At 28.5% G+C, this 14,580-nt stretch overlaps 1 protein-coding gene across 5 annotated transcripts in view; it reads right to left on the bottom strand.

The window, feature by feature from the left end:
• The window catches only part of LOC107441665 (band 7 protein AGAP004871), a 101,585-nt gene that overhangs the window by 45,791 nt on the left and 41,214 nt on the right, over positions 1-14,580 (bottom strand). For 3 of the 5 annotated variants that reach the window (XM_021148361.4, XM_071177766.2, XM_087157635.1), the window contains one exon: positions 5,352-5,813. The exons of the other annotated variants lie outside the window; for them this stretch is intronic. In XM_021148361.4, the coding sequence (XP_021004020.1) occupies positions 5,352-5,502 (151 nt within the window). In that variant the 5' untranslated portion in view covers positions 5,503-5,813. The remainder of the gene's footprint in view (positions 1-5,351; positions 5,814-14,580) is intronic. 5 annotated transcript variants of the gene reach the window in all.

Here is a 14,580-nt window from a genome sequence, read left to right as displayed (position 1 = left end):
ACCTTCAGCCTTGGTGGTATTCAGGGTTGGTGTTTTTGCCAGGACAGTGGCAAAAACCTGGTAAAAACCGGCAAAAACTGGTAAAAACCGGCGAAAACCAAATTATCTAAATTGCTGATTAAATATTATTACAAAATACTTGAAACAAACTTAAATCAATCATAAGGAATAATAATTTTGATACATTACATGAAAAAATTATTTTTAACATATTAATAATTAATATACCTAAGGGTAATAATTTTTAAAAGATTGAAAGTTTTTGATCTCTTTTCATTTTAGATTTTGATCTCTTTTCATTTTCATTTAAATGTTTTCTTACAAATAAATATTATTATTTGTATAATACTATTATTTATTATAAAAAATTATTATTTGTACAATAATTAACTACACATGTTGATAGATATTTTATGCTTTAAATTATATTTGTATTAATTTAAAATAAGTTCATTTCACTGGAAAAAAGAGAATAATCACAAATTTTCCAATCAATAATGTTTTAAACTACTAAAATGATACATTATCATTTAATTATGGAATAATAGTTTTGTTAATTTTTTTGTAATTATTTATATTCATAGTATATATTTCAATTTTAGGAATAATTTTGTATGAAAAATGTGTTTTTGTCCTCTCATCTTGGAAAATATAGGTTTTTGCCACTTTGCTTGGCAAAAACCTGTTTTTGCCAGGACGGTTTTTACCGGTATTTACCATGGTTTTTTCCACTTGCGGCAAAATCTTGCCAACCCTGGTGGTATTCTTTACATTTAAACTTATAATATTATTTATTTTTCATTGAAGTGTTCTTAAAAACTCGCGATATATTTTAAAATTATTTAATCATTTTACTACGAGACAGAAAAAAAAGTGTGAATGTAAGAAAATATAAAAGCAAAACAAGATGTGATTTCAAAGTAAGCCCAGAAAATAATAATATCTTTTTCAGCAACAATCTTCATTGTTTGAGAGATATTTTTACAGTTTACATTTTTCCTAGACTTTTCTTCCAACATTTTCAATGTGATGCATTTTCTTTTCAGTTATCTTTGTGGGCAAGTTGTCAAATTGGCAACAGTAGATTTCTCGCTTAAAAATGTTTCATTTCTCAAAGGGGGATGAAAAACGAAAAGTGCAATGTCTTTTATTACTGATTTTGAAATACGCGTTGTAAAGTGTGAAACTCGTAAAAATATTTTTACAGACATAAAACAATTCACGGAACTCAAACGACTCTTCAACGAAAGGAAACACAGCTTTTCCTACTGAAATGCTTCGATGCTCAAAACAAAATTTTTTTTTGTAATAAAATGTCTTAAAAATAACACACTTTAATGTACTACTTTTGAGGAAAAGCTAATTTTCTTTTTAATATTACTATTTTTAAGAAAACTAATTAGTTTTTTTTTAAAAAAATTACTACTTATTTTTCAAGAAATTGTTATCGTTAAATAAAAGCAACAAAGACCAAAGTTCTGATCCGAAAGCTGTCAAATATGCCTCATCAAATCAGTGTGATTAAACAAGATAATATCAAACGATAAATACTATAAAACTTTTAAATTGTGCAATTTTTAAAAACTTAAATTCGTAAAATAATTTAATAATTCATTATGATAAATAGCAGTTTAGGTGTAATTATTTTGTTGATTGAATTGAATATTATAAAAAATATTTTTATTAAACTAATATTTCATCATCTGAATGCAAAATATACGCACAATCGAAAAATGGAATGACCAAAAATAAAATATTATAAATTCATAATAAAATTATTCAAAAAATTAATATTAATTTAAAAAGACGAAAATTTTACATGTAATTGTTTTACGATTTTTAAGCGTCTTCACGACTTTGTTAATCGTCTTGTTGAATTAAAAATGATGCGCTTTAAATGCTTCTTAATCTTTAAAAAATAATAGGAGTGGATTTACTAGTATTACTTTTTTAAAATTTAAAACGCTAGTAGTAGCTAGTAGTTAAAACGCTGGACGTCCGGTGGCTGAGCGTTAGCACTTCGCGTCGTCGTGCCATGGGTCCCTGGTTCGATCCTCAGGCCGGACTAGGTTGACTCAGCCTTTCATCTCTTCAATGGGTCGATATAAATGAGTACCAAACATGCTTGGGAACTGAAGACTGGGGGTTCCGCGTTCGGCTGACCACCTGACCGGAACATCTGCTCCGTCACCCCAGAGCCCAAGGTCAAGAAAACTGAGATGGGCACAGTAGGCCATAGCCCTCTATGGGCTGTCGCGCCACTGGGTTTAGTAGTTTGTAAAACGCTGGTAGAGTTACAACGAAATTTTTTATCTATTATTTTCAATTTGTATTTAGATAAATTATGGTATTTGTATAGATTGAGTATGAAATTCCACGAATTTTTAACATAATAAAATTAGTAAAATGATATTTAAATAAGTTTGCAAAGAAATTACGTTTCTTTTGAAATTTATAGAAAAGTGCTTAACTAATTTAAAAAGCCAAGGCAAAGTAAACAGAAAAAAAGAACTTTCCTTAATTGTTTAGGGAAGAGCTTTCAGTTTACGTCTTGCCTAAACATTTTGACATTTTGCATTTATAACTGCATTTTCAACTTGATGATTAGCTTTTATATAGAAATTGAAAATGTATTAAAATTTGAACAACTATATTTTCTTATACCTGATAAAATTTGCAAGTAAGTGGTAATAACGGAAGAAAAGATAATATATGTTTTTAAAAAAATGCTGATATATTTCAATTTTGTTTAAAAATTCCTACATCAGGCACTTCGATATTTACGTAAAACAAAAAGATAAGAAAGAAAAAAAATGATTTTTCATTAATTTTCATCACAAAATTATCATATATTTTAATTGGGTACTTGCACTCTATGAAGAAGAAGAACACAGATACACACACATGTGAACTATGACGTCAGCGCCAGCTGATCGTTTGGCGTGTTAAAGTTGAGTTGAGTTTCTCTACATCAGCTATAATGTTAATTAACGTGAAGTTAAATAAATACAGCGCGGGATCACACATCAAACTTAATGAAATATAATTCTTTCTCGTCTGCGTCTTTCACTTAACTTAGATTTATCATTTGCTTATGAATTTTATTGTAACCGTGCTATATATTTATATTTTGTGTACTTGGCAGTTTCGATGCATAATTAGTTTGTTTATGCTCTACATTTTTTCATGCTTGTCTTTGTGTCAAGTACGAAATATATAGTGACGGAATTGAAATCTTTGTTAAAGAATTTATGTCAGAGAATATAGAATGTGTCATTTAAGAGAATTGATACTTGACGGGATTGGCTAGCTCGAAATAGAATGGGAAGAACTAAATAGTTGTTAACATAAACAAATGCCACATTTCAACAACCAATCAAGATCGACATACCCACACTACGTCACTTGAAGGCATCCCATTAAGAAAATTATACCTTGAAAGTTTTTATACACAAAGTAAACAAGGCTATGAAAATTTCACAAAGCGACTAATACCAAAAAAATCTATATAAAACTACAGCAAAATTAATTGATAGAATATGATTATTTTTCACATAAGACGCACTTTTCCTTTGTTATGAAAATGCAAAATAGACATGAAATGTTTCAAAAGGGAAAGATAGCAAAATATATATATTATAATTATTAAGGAAATAATTTTTGTTTAAATTTTTTATTTCTTATATATTTAAGTCATTTTTAAGTAATATTTTCCCTAACAACACAGTATAATTAATAATAAATTAGTAAGCAAAATATTCGTAGTTGATAAATGAAATGCCATATAACCTAGAGCAAACTTTAAAATAACGTTTTCTGTAGAAATACGTCAAAGCTATTCTATGTATCATCATTAATTTATTCAATAGCAAAATATTAAAATTGGTAATTCGGAAAATATTTTCAACTGTTTTCTTTAAAAAATTGTCTTATTTTTCACTTTTTAATAGTAATATAGGAAGAAAATTAGCAAGAAGGAGAATTCAACAAATTGTGATACAATTTATTTTATGGTAACAGTTTGTAAGTGAACCCCTTGTCGCAGAATTTTTATTAAACATACTTTTCATAATTATTTTAATATTTTGTACTAATTTAGATAAAAAAAGTGAAAATTATTATAGTTAACATTTTAATAATCTATGATTTTGAAATACAGCATGAAATACCGGTGTCTTTTCCAGCGTTAAAGGAAAATATTCCTAACATGGCTTACTTTCAAACAATAATTTTTCAAATATGCACTAATTTGCAGTTATTTAGACCTAACATTCTCACCAAATTCACATAAAATTCTCATCTCATTCTCATCAATGAAATTTCTTTAATCGACAAAACCAATTTGGAATATGAATTTTAAAAAAAATTTCAATCTACTTTATTTGGATTTTATAGTTTAGTACGAATATAATTCCGATTATCTAACAAATTTTTTAGTAACTATCAGACTGTTTTTTTTCATAATTGGAAAATAACAAAGTATAATTTCGCTTGTAATTAGAACTTCATGAAAAATGTATAAAAGGTACACCGGTGTTCCAAATGCATCAAAGGGTTAAGAACATTTTGAAAATTATTTTTCACGCAATTAAAGAAATAATTTCGACATTTCGAGAATTTTTCTTACATTGATAATTGTTGAAAATAATTTGTATTTTAGTATTAGAGAATTACAATAGTCTTAAAAATATATTTTAAAATTCCTGCACAAAACTACTGTAGTAAAAGTTTTCTAAATTGACATAAAAAAGTCCCTTCTCAAAAAATCTCAACAAAACAATAAAAATAATAATTTGTTTTGTGTAAATAATTTTAGTAATGACGTTTTTTAAAAATGTAACTTTCTTGATATATAAATAGTTATTTCGAATTTTGTAATTTCCTTTTCAATATAATTGTTTTGAGCAAACTATTTTGTAATATTTTCAAAATCTTTTTCTGAATGTCAGTTACTTCGGTTTTAATCAAAAGATTTTGTAATAATGTATTTCAAGAATATTTTCATCAAAGTACACTAATGACTTTTGCTTTTCAAAATAATAAAAATACATTAATATTCCATTTTGGAAGTAAGTAATTTCCTTTACTTAGCTGTTTTAAATTCTAACTATAAATTTAATCTAAGATGTTACGTTATAGCACTTGCATATATTATTTTAAATTTTAAAGATAACTAAAATAAAATTCTTGTAGAACACGAGCTTGTATAAAACTTGTTTAAATTTTCCACATCGGGGAAACATAAGTTTTATTTGTGTATCCATAATATAAACCTAACAACAAAAATCAAAGCTACAATTTAAAAGTAAGGGATTATTTGACCCTATATATAAAAAGTTATAAATACTTGCCCATAACGTTGTAGCCTGTTCTCTGTTTGGCTGCGATCTTAGACCGCACATCTCCTTCTTCCATTTCCATCATTCTTGAATTATAGAACTGCTGTTGAGGGACATTGAGGGATGCGGAGGGATGGCGGGATCTTTCACTATTCTCGTACATTCAAAAACATTTACTTTTGACCACACATCACGTAAAAAAAACAACTTCCAAACGCTCCTCTGGAACTTCGACGTCTAGCGACCGAGCTGACGAACGCCAAAAACATCGCCAACAACACTGAAAAACTTGCAGACGATATCTCCGAGTACAGTTTTTTTTTCCAAAGAGGTGGTTGTGACGTAGATTGGAGGAATTAATTAGCGAGGTTTATTATTCTTCTGGCAGTATTGTGCGATGCTAAAATATAACGACATAAACTTACTAGCAAAAGTAAAAGATGGGGTGTTTATTTTTAGGTCGCTATTTCAGATCTGAAAAAAAAAATCATTTTTTTACGAGAGTTGTCTGGTTTGATTAATTACAAATAAGTTTTAAGCGAATGATTACTAAAATTTAAAATTCCTTAACTTTAGATTATTCTTTAATAGAAATCTGAATAAGAATGAAATGTGAAAAAATAAAATTAAAAAAAGCCAATATGAATATTTTTCATTAAATCATAAAAAAAAATTTATAGGGAAAAATACTTTTTCAGTTATATCTTAAAAGCATAAATATGTAAAAAAACTGATAAACAAATCTTCTATTTATTTTTACATCACTGAAGTTTATTGCTAAAAGTTTGTTTGCAATTTTGATCACTAGCACAAAAATAAGTTGTTAAATTACACATTTTAGAGAATTTTAAGAAATCGGTTGAAAATAATATCGTTTCTGAACTAATGTAAAACTGTAACCATGGTTTACTATTCCTGTAGTACAAGCTTCAAAATTTTCATAGCATTTATGATTACAGTTTTATTTAAATTTGAGTTAGTTATAGTTCTGGTGATGGATGTGAACATTTATGTTATTCTAAATCCTTCATGAAGGGAGTATTGATTTTGAAAACGAATAAAATAAAATGAAAAGGTAAAGAGTAGAAGTAGTACCAGAGTAGTAGTTTACTCGTTTGGTTTGGCTCGTCAGTAAAATATAGTTTTTTTTTGCTAAAAAATAAAAATATTTTTTATAGTATATCGAAAATTTTTTATTTTTATGAAAGGCTCGTTTATATATATATGAAGAAAATTATTCAAATAAAATATCATTATAAATAAAATTTGAAAAAAATTCAAAAAAATTTAATCAAATTCAGGGGGAAAATATATAATTTCTTCATTAGCTCACACGATTGTATTCACTAAAAGGAGTACTTTCTAAATTTCACCTGATGAAGAGATTAGAATTTTTTTTTCTGATTTTATTAAAACATTTTAATCTTTAAAAATTCTTTTTCATTTTATTTATTATGTTTTTCATTTTAATAATATTCTTCTTCTCTTTTCATTATTCTGGAATTTTCTCTATGTATTGAACGTATTTGATGATTTCGATAAGTTTACAGCACCGTAAATAAAATTTTTACTGATTCTGATGCAAAATTATACAACAATTTTGGAGAATCCACATAAAAATGTAACTATGGTAATGCGAAATAAGCTTGCATAGCATGATAAAATTAAGACGTGATCTCATAACGTTAAAAGATTAATGTAACAAATCTCGAAAAGAACTTCTACGAAAGGAAATCTCGAATATAATCGGAATAATAGCATCATTAAATTTATTTTTACGTTTTTATGTCTCCTAAATTATCATCTCAATAAGGATTTTGTCGCTATTAGAATTTTATTTTGAGGCATTTATAACTCGATGTGTTTTATTTCTTTTGTTTTGTTTGGGTAGTTTAACATAGTATAGGTAAAAATTAGAAATTTTAATTCGTTGAATAGTTCTGTGCATAAATTAGAAACATAGTTTAAGGATTTTTAGAAATAAAATTGAAACATAAATTTTTTTGTGTGTTTATTTGGTGCAAATATATTTCAGGAATAGTTATACTTTCTATTGCATAAAAATTTGACGTTATAAAATCAATTCCTCTTTATGGTCGATGCATTTTTATTGCCCAGACAATAGCATGTCCCAGTTTTCTCACATAAAAAAAAATAGATTTTTGAAAGTACAGCTTATTTGCAAAATATTTCATTTGCTGTATAATTTAAGGTATTTACAGATAAAAATTATTTATCATCCTTTTTTAGTATTCTCCGCTTACAAATCTAAGATAGGGTACACCAGCTCGCCATTGATGACGAAATATTTAAGGCAGGCGAGTAAGTTTTGTCTTGCAAAATCTTGTGCAAACTGACATTCATATTTTCCCCACCGTCAGCGATTACATGCAAAATCTGAGAAAAGTATCAGAATACAACATCGGCGAACCCTCTAGTCCGTGGGGCTCGAAATTCGTTGGTAATGATTTATTCAGAATACACTCCTCCCCTAACATATTTTGATCCTGGTGAACTATGAGGTGAAAAATAAATAATTCCTGGAGAAGACGATATAATACTGAACTGTATAAAATCTACTTAAAATACATCGAATGAACTGGGCAGCTCACAATTTCAGAAGGAATGATGACTCAAATTTAAAAAAAATCCTGTTACACAAACCCCTAACGAACAGGAAAAGAGGTAGACCCAGGCTGAGATGGTTGGATTTAGTTGAGACTGATTTCCTTATTCTAAAGGAGAAAAACTGGCGAACAAGTGTCAAAAGTAGAGAGAAGTGGATTCGAATTCAAAGGAAGGCACTGGCCCACCCTGGGCTGTCTAGCCAGATATGATGATGATGAACTATGAGGTGAACCGGGTTCGAATCCCAGCAATATCTGGTTGATATGAATTCCGCATCCGGCTCGAATCGGCCACAAGGCTGACATAAAATATCCTCAGTGGTAGACGGATCATGGCTTACAGTCCTATTGTCGTCAGGTTTACAGTAGAAGGTTTTCGTGGTTTCTCTCTCTATGTAACGCTGAAGCAGATTAGTTTCAGCGAAAAGTCCTGCACGAAGGCAAATTACTCTCAATACTTGATCCAAGAGTTCCCTTGTCTTCTGGATTGGGTTCAAAATTGCAAAGCTACGGAGTCTTTGAAACAAAAAGTGAGGTCTAAACTACCAGAATATGGTCAAATTTATTGTATTTCTGGATCTATGAGAATATAAGAACAAGGTAATATTTAATGGAGCGTTTTGGTAATAATTTTTTTTCGTAAAATAAACAACAGAATATCGTTTTTATTACCATGCTGTAAATGCGATGAAATGGTAGTTTTAACAGAATTCGGTAATCTTAACGTAAAAATTTTCTATTTCATAACCTGGGCGGATCAAGGTATAGAGCGTTCAGGTTGATTCGAATTTCGCACCCGGCTCGCACCGACCACAGCGCTGACGTAAAATATCCACAGTGGTAGACGGATCATAGGTTAGAGTTTCCCTGCCGTCAGGCTAATCGTGGGAGGTCTTCGTGGTTTTCCTTTTCATGAAACGCAAATGTTGGTTAGTCCCCTCAAAAAGTCCTCCACGAAGGCAAATTTCCCCCAATACTTGATCCATGAGTTCCATTGTCTTCTGAATTGGGTTCAAAATTACAAGGATACGGAGCTGAGCATTGGTAGTTGTAAATTGAAAATTCGGCCGGCTGTTCAACGACAGTTATAAAATAAAAAAAGAATTTGATAACCTATATTTTGCTTAGCAAACTCTTGCTAACTTTGTTTCTCATCGGTTATTTTTTTCCTTTTGTAAGTTGTAAGTTAACATCCTATCAAAATTTAAAATTATTTAAAAAAAATGCATTTGTAAATGTACAAATGCCAGGGCAAGATTGAAATAAATCAGTATCTTAATTGTTACTAAATAAATACTACATCAGGGTAAATAAAATTACTACGTTATAACTGTCCCAACATCCTAAAATGGAAACGTAGTAGCGAGTTCAAATCTCAACGTAACTCTAGATGTATGCATTTATTTACTTATTGGTACGCACAGATACGCAGGCTTGTGAGCAATTATACAAAGCTCGGCAAATATGTCCTTTTATACCTATATCATCTTTCAGCCAGGTGCTATTTAAAATGGAGGTAGCGGTTTCGAATTAAAGCATAATCATGGATGTTTAACAATAAATAAATAAATAAAATTTGTTTGGATACATATACAGGGTCATGTGCTAAATGCAAATATTTGCCTGTCTCCTGTTAAATTTCAGAACAGACAGCATTAAAATGAGAAAAACAGCTGTAAGATATTTCATTTTGCAACCGTGATTGAACTGCAGACCCAATTTTGGGTTTACGGCTATCAATGTTCACTCCCGTAGCCTTGTAATTTTGAACCCTATCCAGAAGACAAGCCAACTCCTGGAGTACCACTGCGCTGCTGAGTGTTTGGCTGAAGGACAACAAACCCCGGTGATGGAGACCTATTGATATTTCGCTAACCTCTCTGCAGTGGGTTCGAATCCCGGTATAACGTTCGATGTATATTCTTGCTGTCTTTCTTAAAATTGTGCTATCTGTTTTTCAAAGTGAAAAAAAGTTCTTAAGTCGTTTTTGTATTTACAAAGAAACCCATATGTGTACGTAAATAAATAAATAAATCCCACTACCTCATAGAACATGGATAAAACAGTCACCATAGTATAATATACTTGAGTTTAATATTTTCAAAACATAGACATTTGAAGCCATTATTTTTGTCCCTTAAACACTTGTTACAATTGAAAAATTATATTGGAATAGGAAATAGTTAACAGCCATCTAACTCCCATCAATCATTTAAATAAATTGCTATTTTAAATAAACCGTAAAAGCGTAAACAAATTAAAATCCTTCTATATGGTAATTGTTACTATAGGTAACCCTTCTATAAGGCAAAGACATCAAAAAGTTAAAATTATCAAATAAATGGTAAAATGATTAATAGTTCTGAATATCATTTTGGAAGTTTTATCGTGATACTTTAGGGCATGGTATTAAAACTATATATTTGGTTACATTTACTTTTGAGGTTTGTATTTGTTACTAAATATATTGCAATAGGAACTATAATTTTGAAAAAACAGAATTTTCATTAAACCGTAGCAACAGCGAACAGTAAAATTACCATATGAATGGCTTACCGTATATTTCGGTTTAATTCCTAAAATTGTGGTTTCTTTCACCAAAAATGTTTTTTGGCATGCAAGTAAGGTGATGTTCCCTGAATTTTTTTCTCCGTGTGTGCAAAAGCGCCATACATTTACAGATTTTTCAATTATATACACTTTAATTCGGATGGAATAATCTGTTCATAATCAAGAAATAAAAAATGGTTGTAGAAATCATGGGGATTATGTTAACTTTATATAAAATTGATTACAAGTGCAAGAGAAAATGAAAAATAACAATGGAGAACAAATCTTTTGTTGCATTTATACAAATACATGATCGTGCCAAATTTCGGAGTTAGGATTTTAAATCTGAAATCTGTTTCTAAAGTTATAGATTTGTTTATAATAAATAATATTTAAGTCAATTTTTTTTCAAAATGTACAAGTTTTAAAAACGTTACATCTAACAAGGGGTAGCATAAATGCACATCATTAAAAGTAAAATTGCATAAAAACCGATGCTCGCAAATGCCGTCATACGCTGCTACGGTCCCTTCCATATTATCTCTAGGTCATGGGTTCCTATGCAATTTTAATCCTGCTGATGTGCGTTAACTTTCCTACTAGTTTGTATCAACATTTCTGCAATCCCTTGTTATATATTACGTTTTTAAATTTGTCAATTTTGACAAAAGATGGATTAAAAATAAAATTTTTTTTTTAAAAAAAGAACTGTAGCTTGGAAATGAAGATTGCAGATTACCGATTACAGATTTAAAATCGGCATTACCAAAGCATCTTAAAAAATCTCTCGCAACATAAAAATAATTTTAAAAAAAATATAAATAAAATTTTCCACAGTGTAATCTATTTATTAACGTAATTACCAAGTGTCACACTTAAGTGTAAAAATTAATAGCAAAATTATTTTGCTTTCCCCAATAATACACAAGTTCAAAAGTCCATGATCAAATACAATCAATCAAATCAATATTCAATAATTTTCGTGTTTAACGCGACACTTTTTGCTAAATTAAAAGAAAAGTAATGCTGAAAACAATTGTTATGCGAACTTACAAAAAAAACTACAACCTTTTCATTCATTAAATCAATATCTATGAATGCATTATTTTCTGTATCATTGCGTAAAGGCGAAATTAGAGCATTTCTAATTAATCTTTTTTCCAATGACAATTAAAAATAATTTTATTTTTTATGATTAAAGTGGCATTGAAAACAAATATTTACACTTCCTACAGGCATTTCTTCCCAACAAAGTATGGATTAAATTTTTTAATGGTGTTTCCAAAAATATAAAAAATCAACAATAACATTTTGATATTTTTTAAAAAGCAATTTCCAGTTCAGAAGAATTGATTAACTGGATTGGGTACAGGTTGATACCAAGGCTGGAGCATGAAGTAGGTTGAGCACGAAACACCAGACGGTGGTTGAATAATTTATTATAAATAAATATATGCAGTAATGTATAATTTAAGTAAAACAAATTCGAACGTTTTGCTCAAAAATTAGAGGTTCATATTTTGAAATTTATTTGCTTATGTTGATCTTTTATTCGTTTTTTTTGTGGGGGAGGGGGAATAAGGTATGATTATAGATGCGTAAGTACCAATTTTGAGAGTATCAGATACAAATTGATAATAAAATAATTGAGTTTTAGTTAAAAAAAAAACTTATAAATTTTTTAAAATCAGATACATATCAAATTTACTTAATAGAAGGGATGAATAAATGATCGAGTTTGTCATTGGTTTTATCAAACTATTAACTCAAAATACAGACTTTATAATTTTGTAACTAAAGTAAATGGACATTTGATTTAAATCGAACAGAAAATTGCAAATATTTATTTTTAGAGGGAAAATTAATGGCATATTTAACATGCGTTAATTGTCGCCACTTTCAATGAAATTAAAAAAATAAAAATTATGAGTATACATATATAAATCTTCGGAATCATATAAGATATAACTAATGCTAATTCATAAGCTACAACTACATAATTTCTATAATTTTTTTTAAATTTTTTTTACATCTTTTGATAATTTAATCAGCTTTCAATCGAACACAAATACTTCAAATAATCACATTGTTCCCTTCGAATTGAAGCATAGGGCTTCTATCACAGCTTCCTATTGTTTTCAATTCACTTATTATCGTCCTGCTCCAAGCATTTTCAGGTCTTCCTCTTTTTCCATTGCCCCGGGGGTTAATATAAATTTTTTTTACTTTAAATCTTTCAGGTTAACGTAGAACATGACCAATTCATTTCCATTTACGTTTTTTTAGTTTCCAGTTCAATTGGTTTTTGTTTTGCTATCCTAAGGATTTCTGCGTTATGCATTTTATGGCAACGCTTGATACGTAAGATTCTTCTTAAGTTGTTGTTAATAAATACTTGAATTTTTTCCGTGATATTTTATTCTCTCAGATCCATAGAGTAGGACAGATTTAGCATTAGTATTGAAAATTCTAATTTTTGTTGAATTTGTTATATTTTTGTTTTTTCAGAAATTGAAAATAGCGTTACTGCTCCGGGTTTTGTTTAATCTGTTTAGCATGTTTTCATCGGTTCCTCCCTTGTTGTTATGCAATAATACTTCCAAGATAGGTTAAACTGTTTACCTTCTTCAGTTTGCTATTTTCTAAGAGTAATTTAATTGTTAAGGATAAATTTTCAAAACTGTAGTTTTATTTTGGTTGATAATATGCCCCATTTTCTTTGCCTCTATATTTAAAATATTTTTGTTTCTTAGCATATCTTGAGGAGTGTTGGTCATTAAACATAAGGCGTCTACAAAGCTGCAAAAATCAGCGAAAATAAAAAATGGAACGATCAAATCAAGGCACTCATTCTCAAGACCCACTGGCCACTGCGCGTGATTCACGTATAGAGTCGTGAGAGATAGTGTATATGAAGAAATTTCTTGATTTAGTTTGTTTTTTACTGAAATAATTTTTTATAACTTTAATATTAAATTCTTCGATGGAAGGATTAAAAGCAATTAATAAATTATCAGTTAATATTATAGGTAATAAATTAATAGTTTATCAATAAACCCAGACAAATGAATAAGTAAGGAATAAAAAATAAATTAAAATAAAATATCTCTTTATTGCAAACATTTTAATCAATACGCTTGTTTTCATAAAAATTAAATTATTTAGCTCCAAACGATTTTTTTTAATAGAGGTTTTACAAGTGGTGTAAAAATGAAACTATTCTTTTAAAATAATGAATTGTTGACTATCCAGAACTCAGCTATTTTTTTTCTTCATTTATTTGTTTATTTTTTGAAATGATGGGATTTAATTTTAAGAGCAGAGATTGAGAACAAAAATAATTTTACTAAAAAGAAAAATTAAAGGATTAGAAACAAAGCATATCCTAATCTTACATGGCGCCATCTGTGCATTATAAAATGAATGACTGTTTAAATGGTTTCTGAGGAAAAATTATTTTATGTTATATGAATTTTTTTTTTTAATAAAAGCTGAAAAGGCAGTAAATTAGAGTTAAAATTATTTCAGGATTGAATCTGTATGAAAATTAATTGAATCAAAATGAATTCGAGTATTTTTAACTAAGAAGGATATCTTTCTTTTCAATTTAAAGGGGAAAGAAAAAAAACCTAGCAAGACGAGGTTTTAAAATAATTTTCCAAAAGAAACTAACATTGAATTAAAATTAAAATGCTTTGATTAATTAGAGACCTAAGTATACAGTGCTATTAAATTATTTTACGAAAATTTAATTTTTTTTTTTTTTTTTTTACAATTCAATTTGGAGTTCCAACTTTTTTTTTTCTTAAAAATTCTTTTTTCGAACGTAAACTTTGAAACTAAAATATATGTAAAAATTTCAAAATTTAGCAAAATGTAATAATAAAAATAATACATTAAACAAGTTTAAAATAAAAATACTCAAAGGACAAATAAAAACGCATATTTTACGAACGCTTACGATCTTGGAACATTCCGCTGCAAAATTTAATCACAGATTTTTTTTCGATTCGATATTATTTAAATTATGATTTTAGTTATTTTCTTCTTCTTTTTGTTCTAAA

The sequence above is a fragment of the Parasteatoda tepidariorum genome, chromosome 2 (genome assembly GCF_982258835.1).
Source record: "Parasteatoda tepidariorum strain Cologne lab strain chromosome 2, Ptep-v5.0, whole genome shotgun sequence".
Taxonomy (NCBI): Eukaryota; Metazoa; Arthropoda; class Arachnida; order Araneae; family Theridiidae; genus Parasteatoda; species Parasteatoda tepidariorum.
Note: the sequence above shows the minus strand (reverse complement) of the source record. Positions and strands in the feature narration are given on the sequence as shown.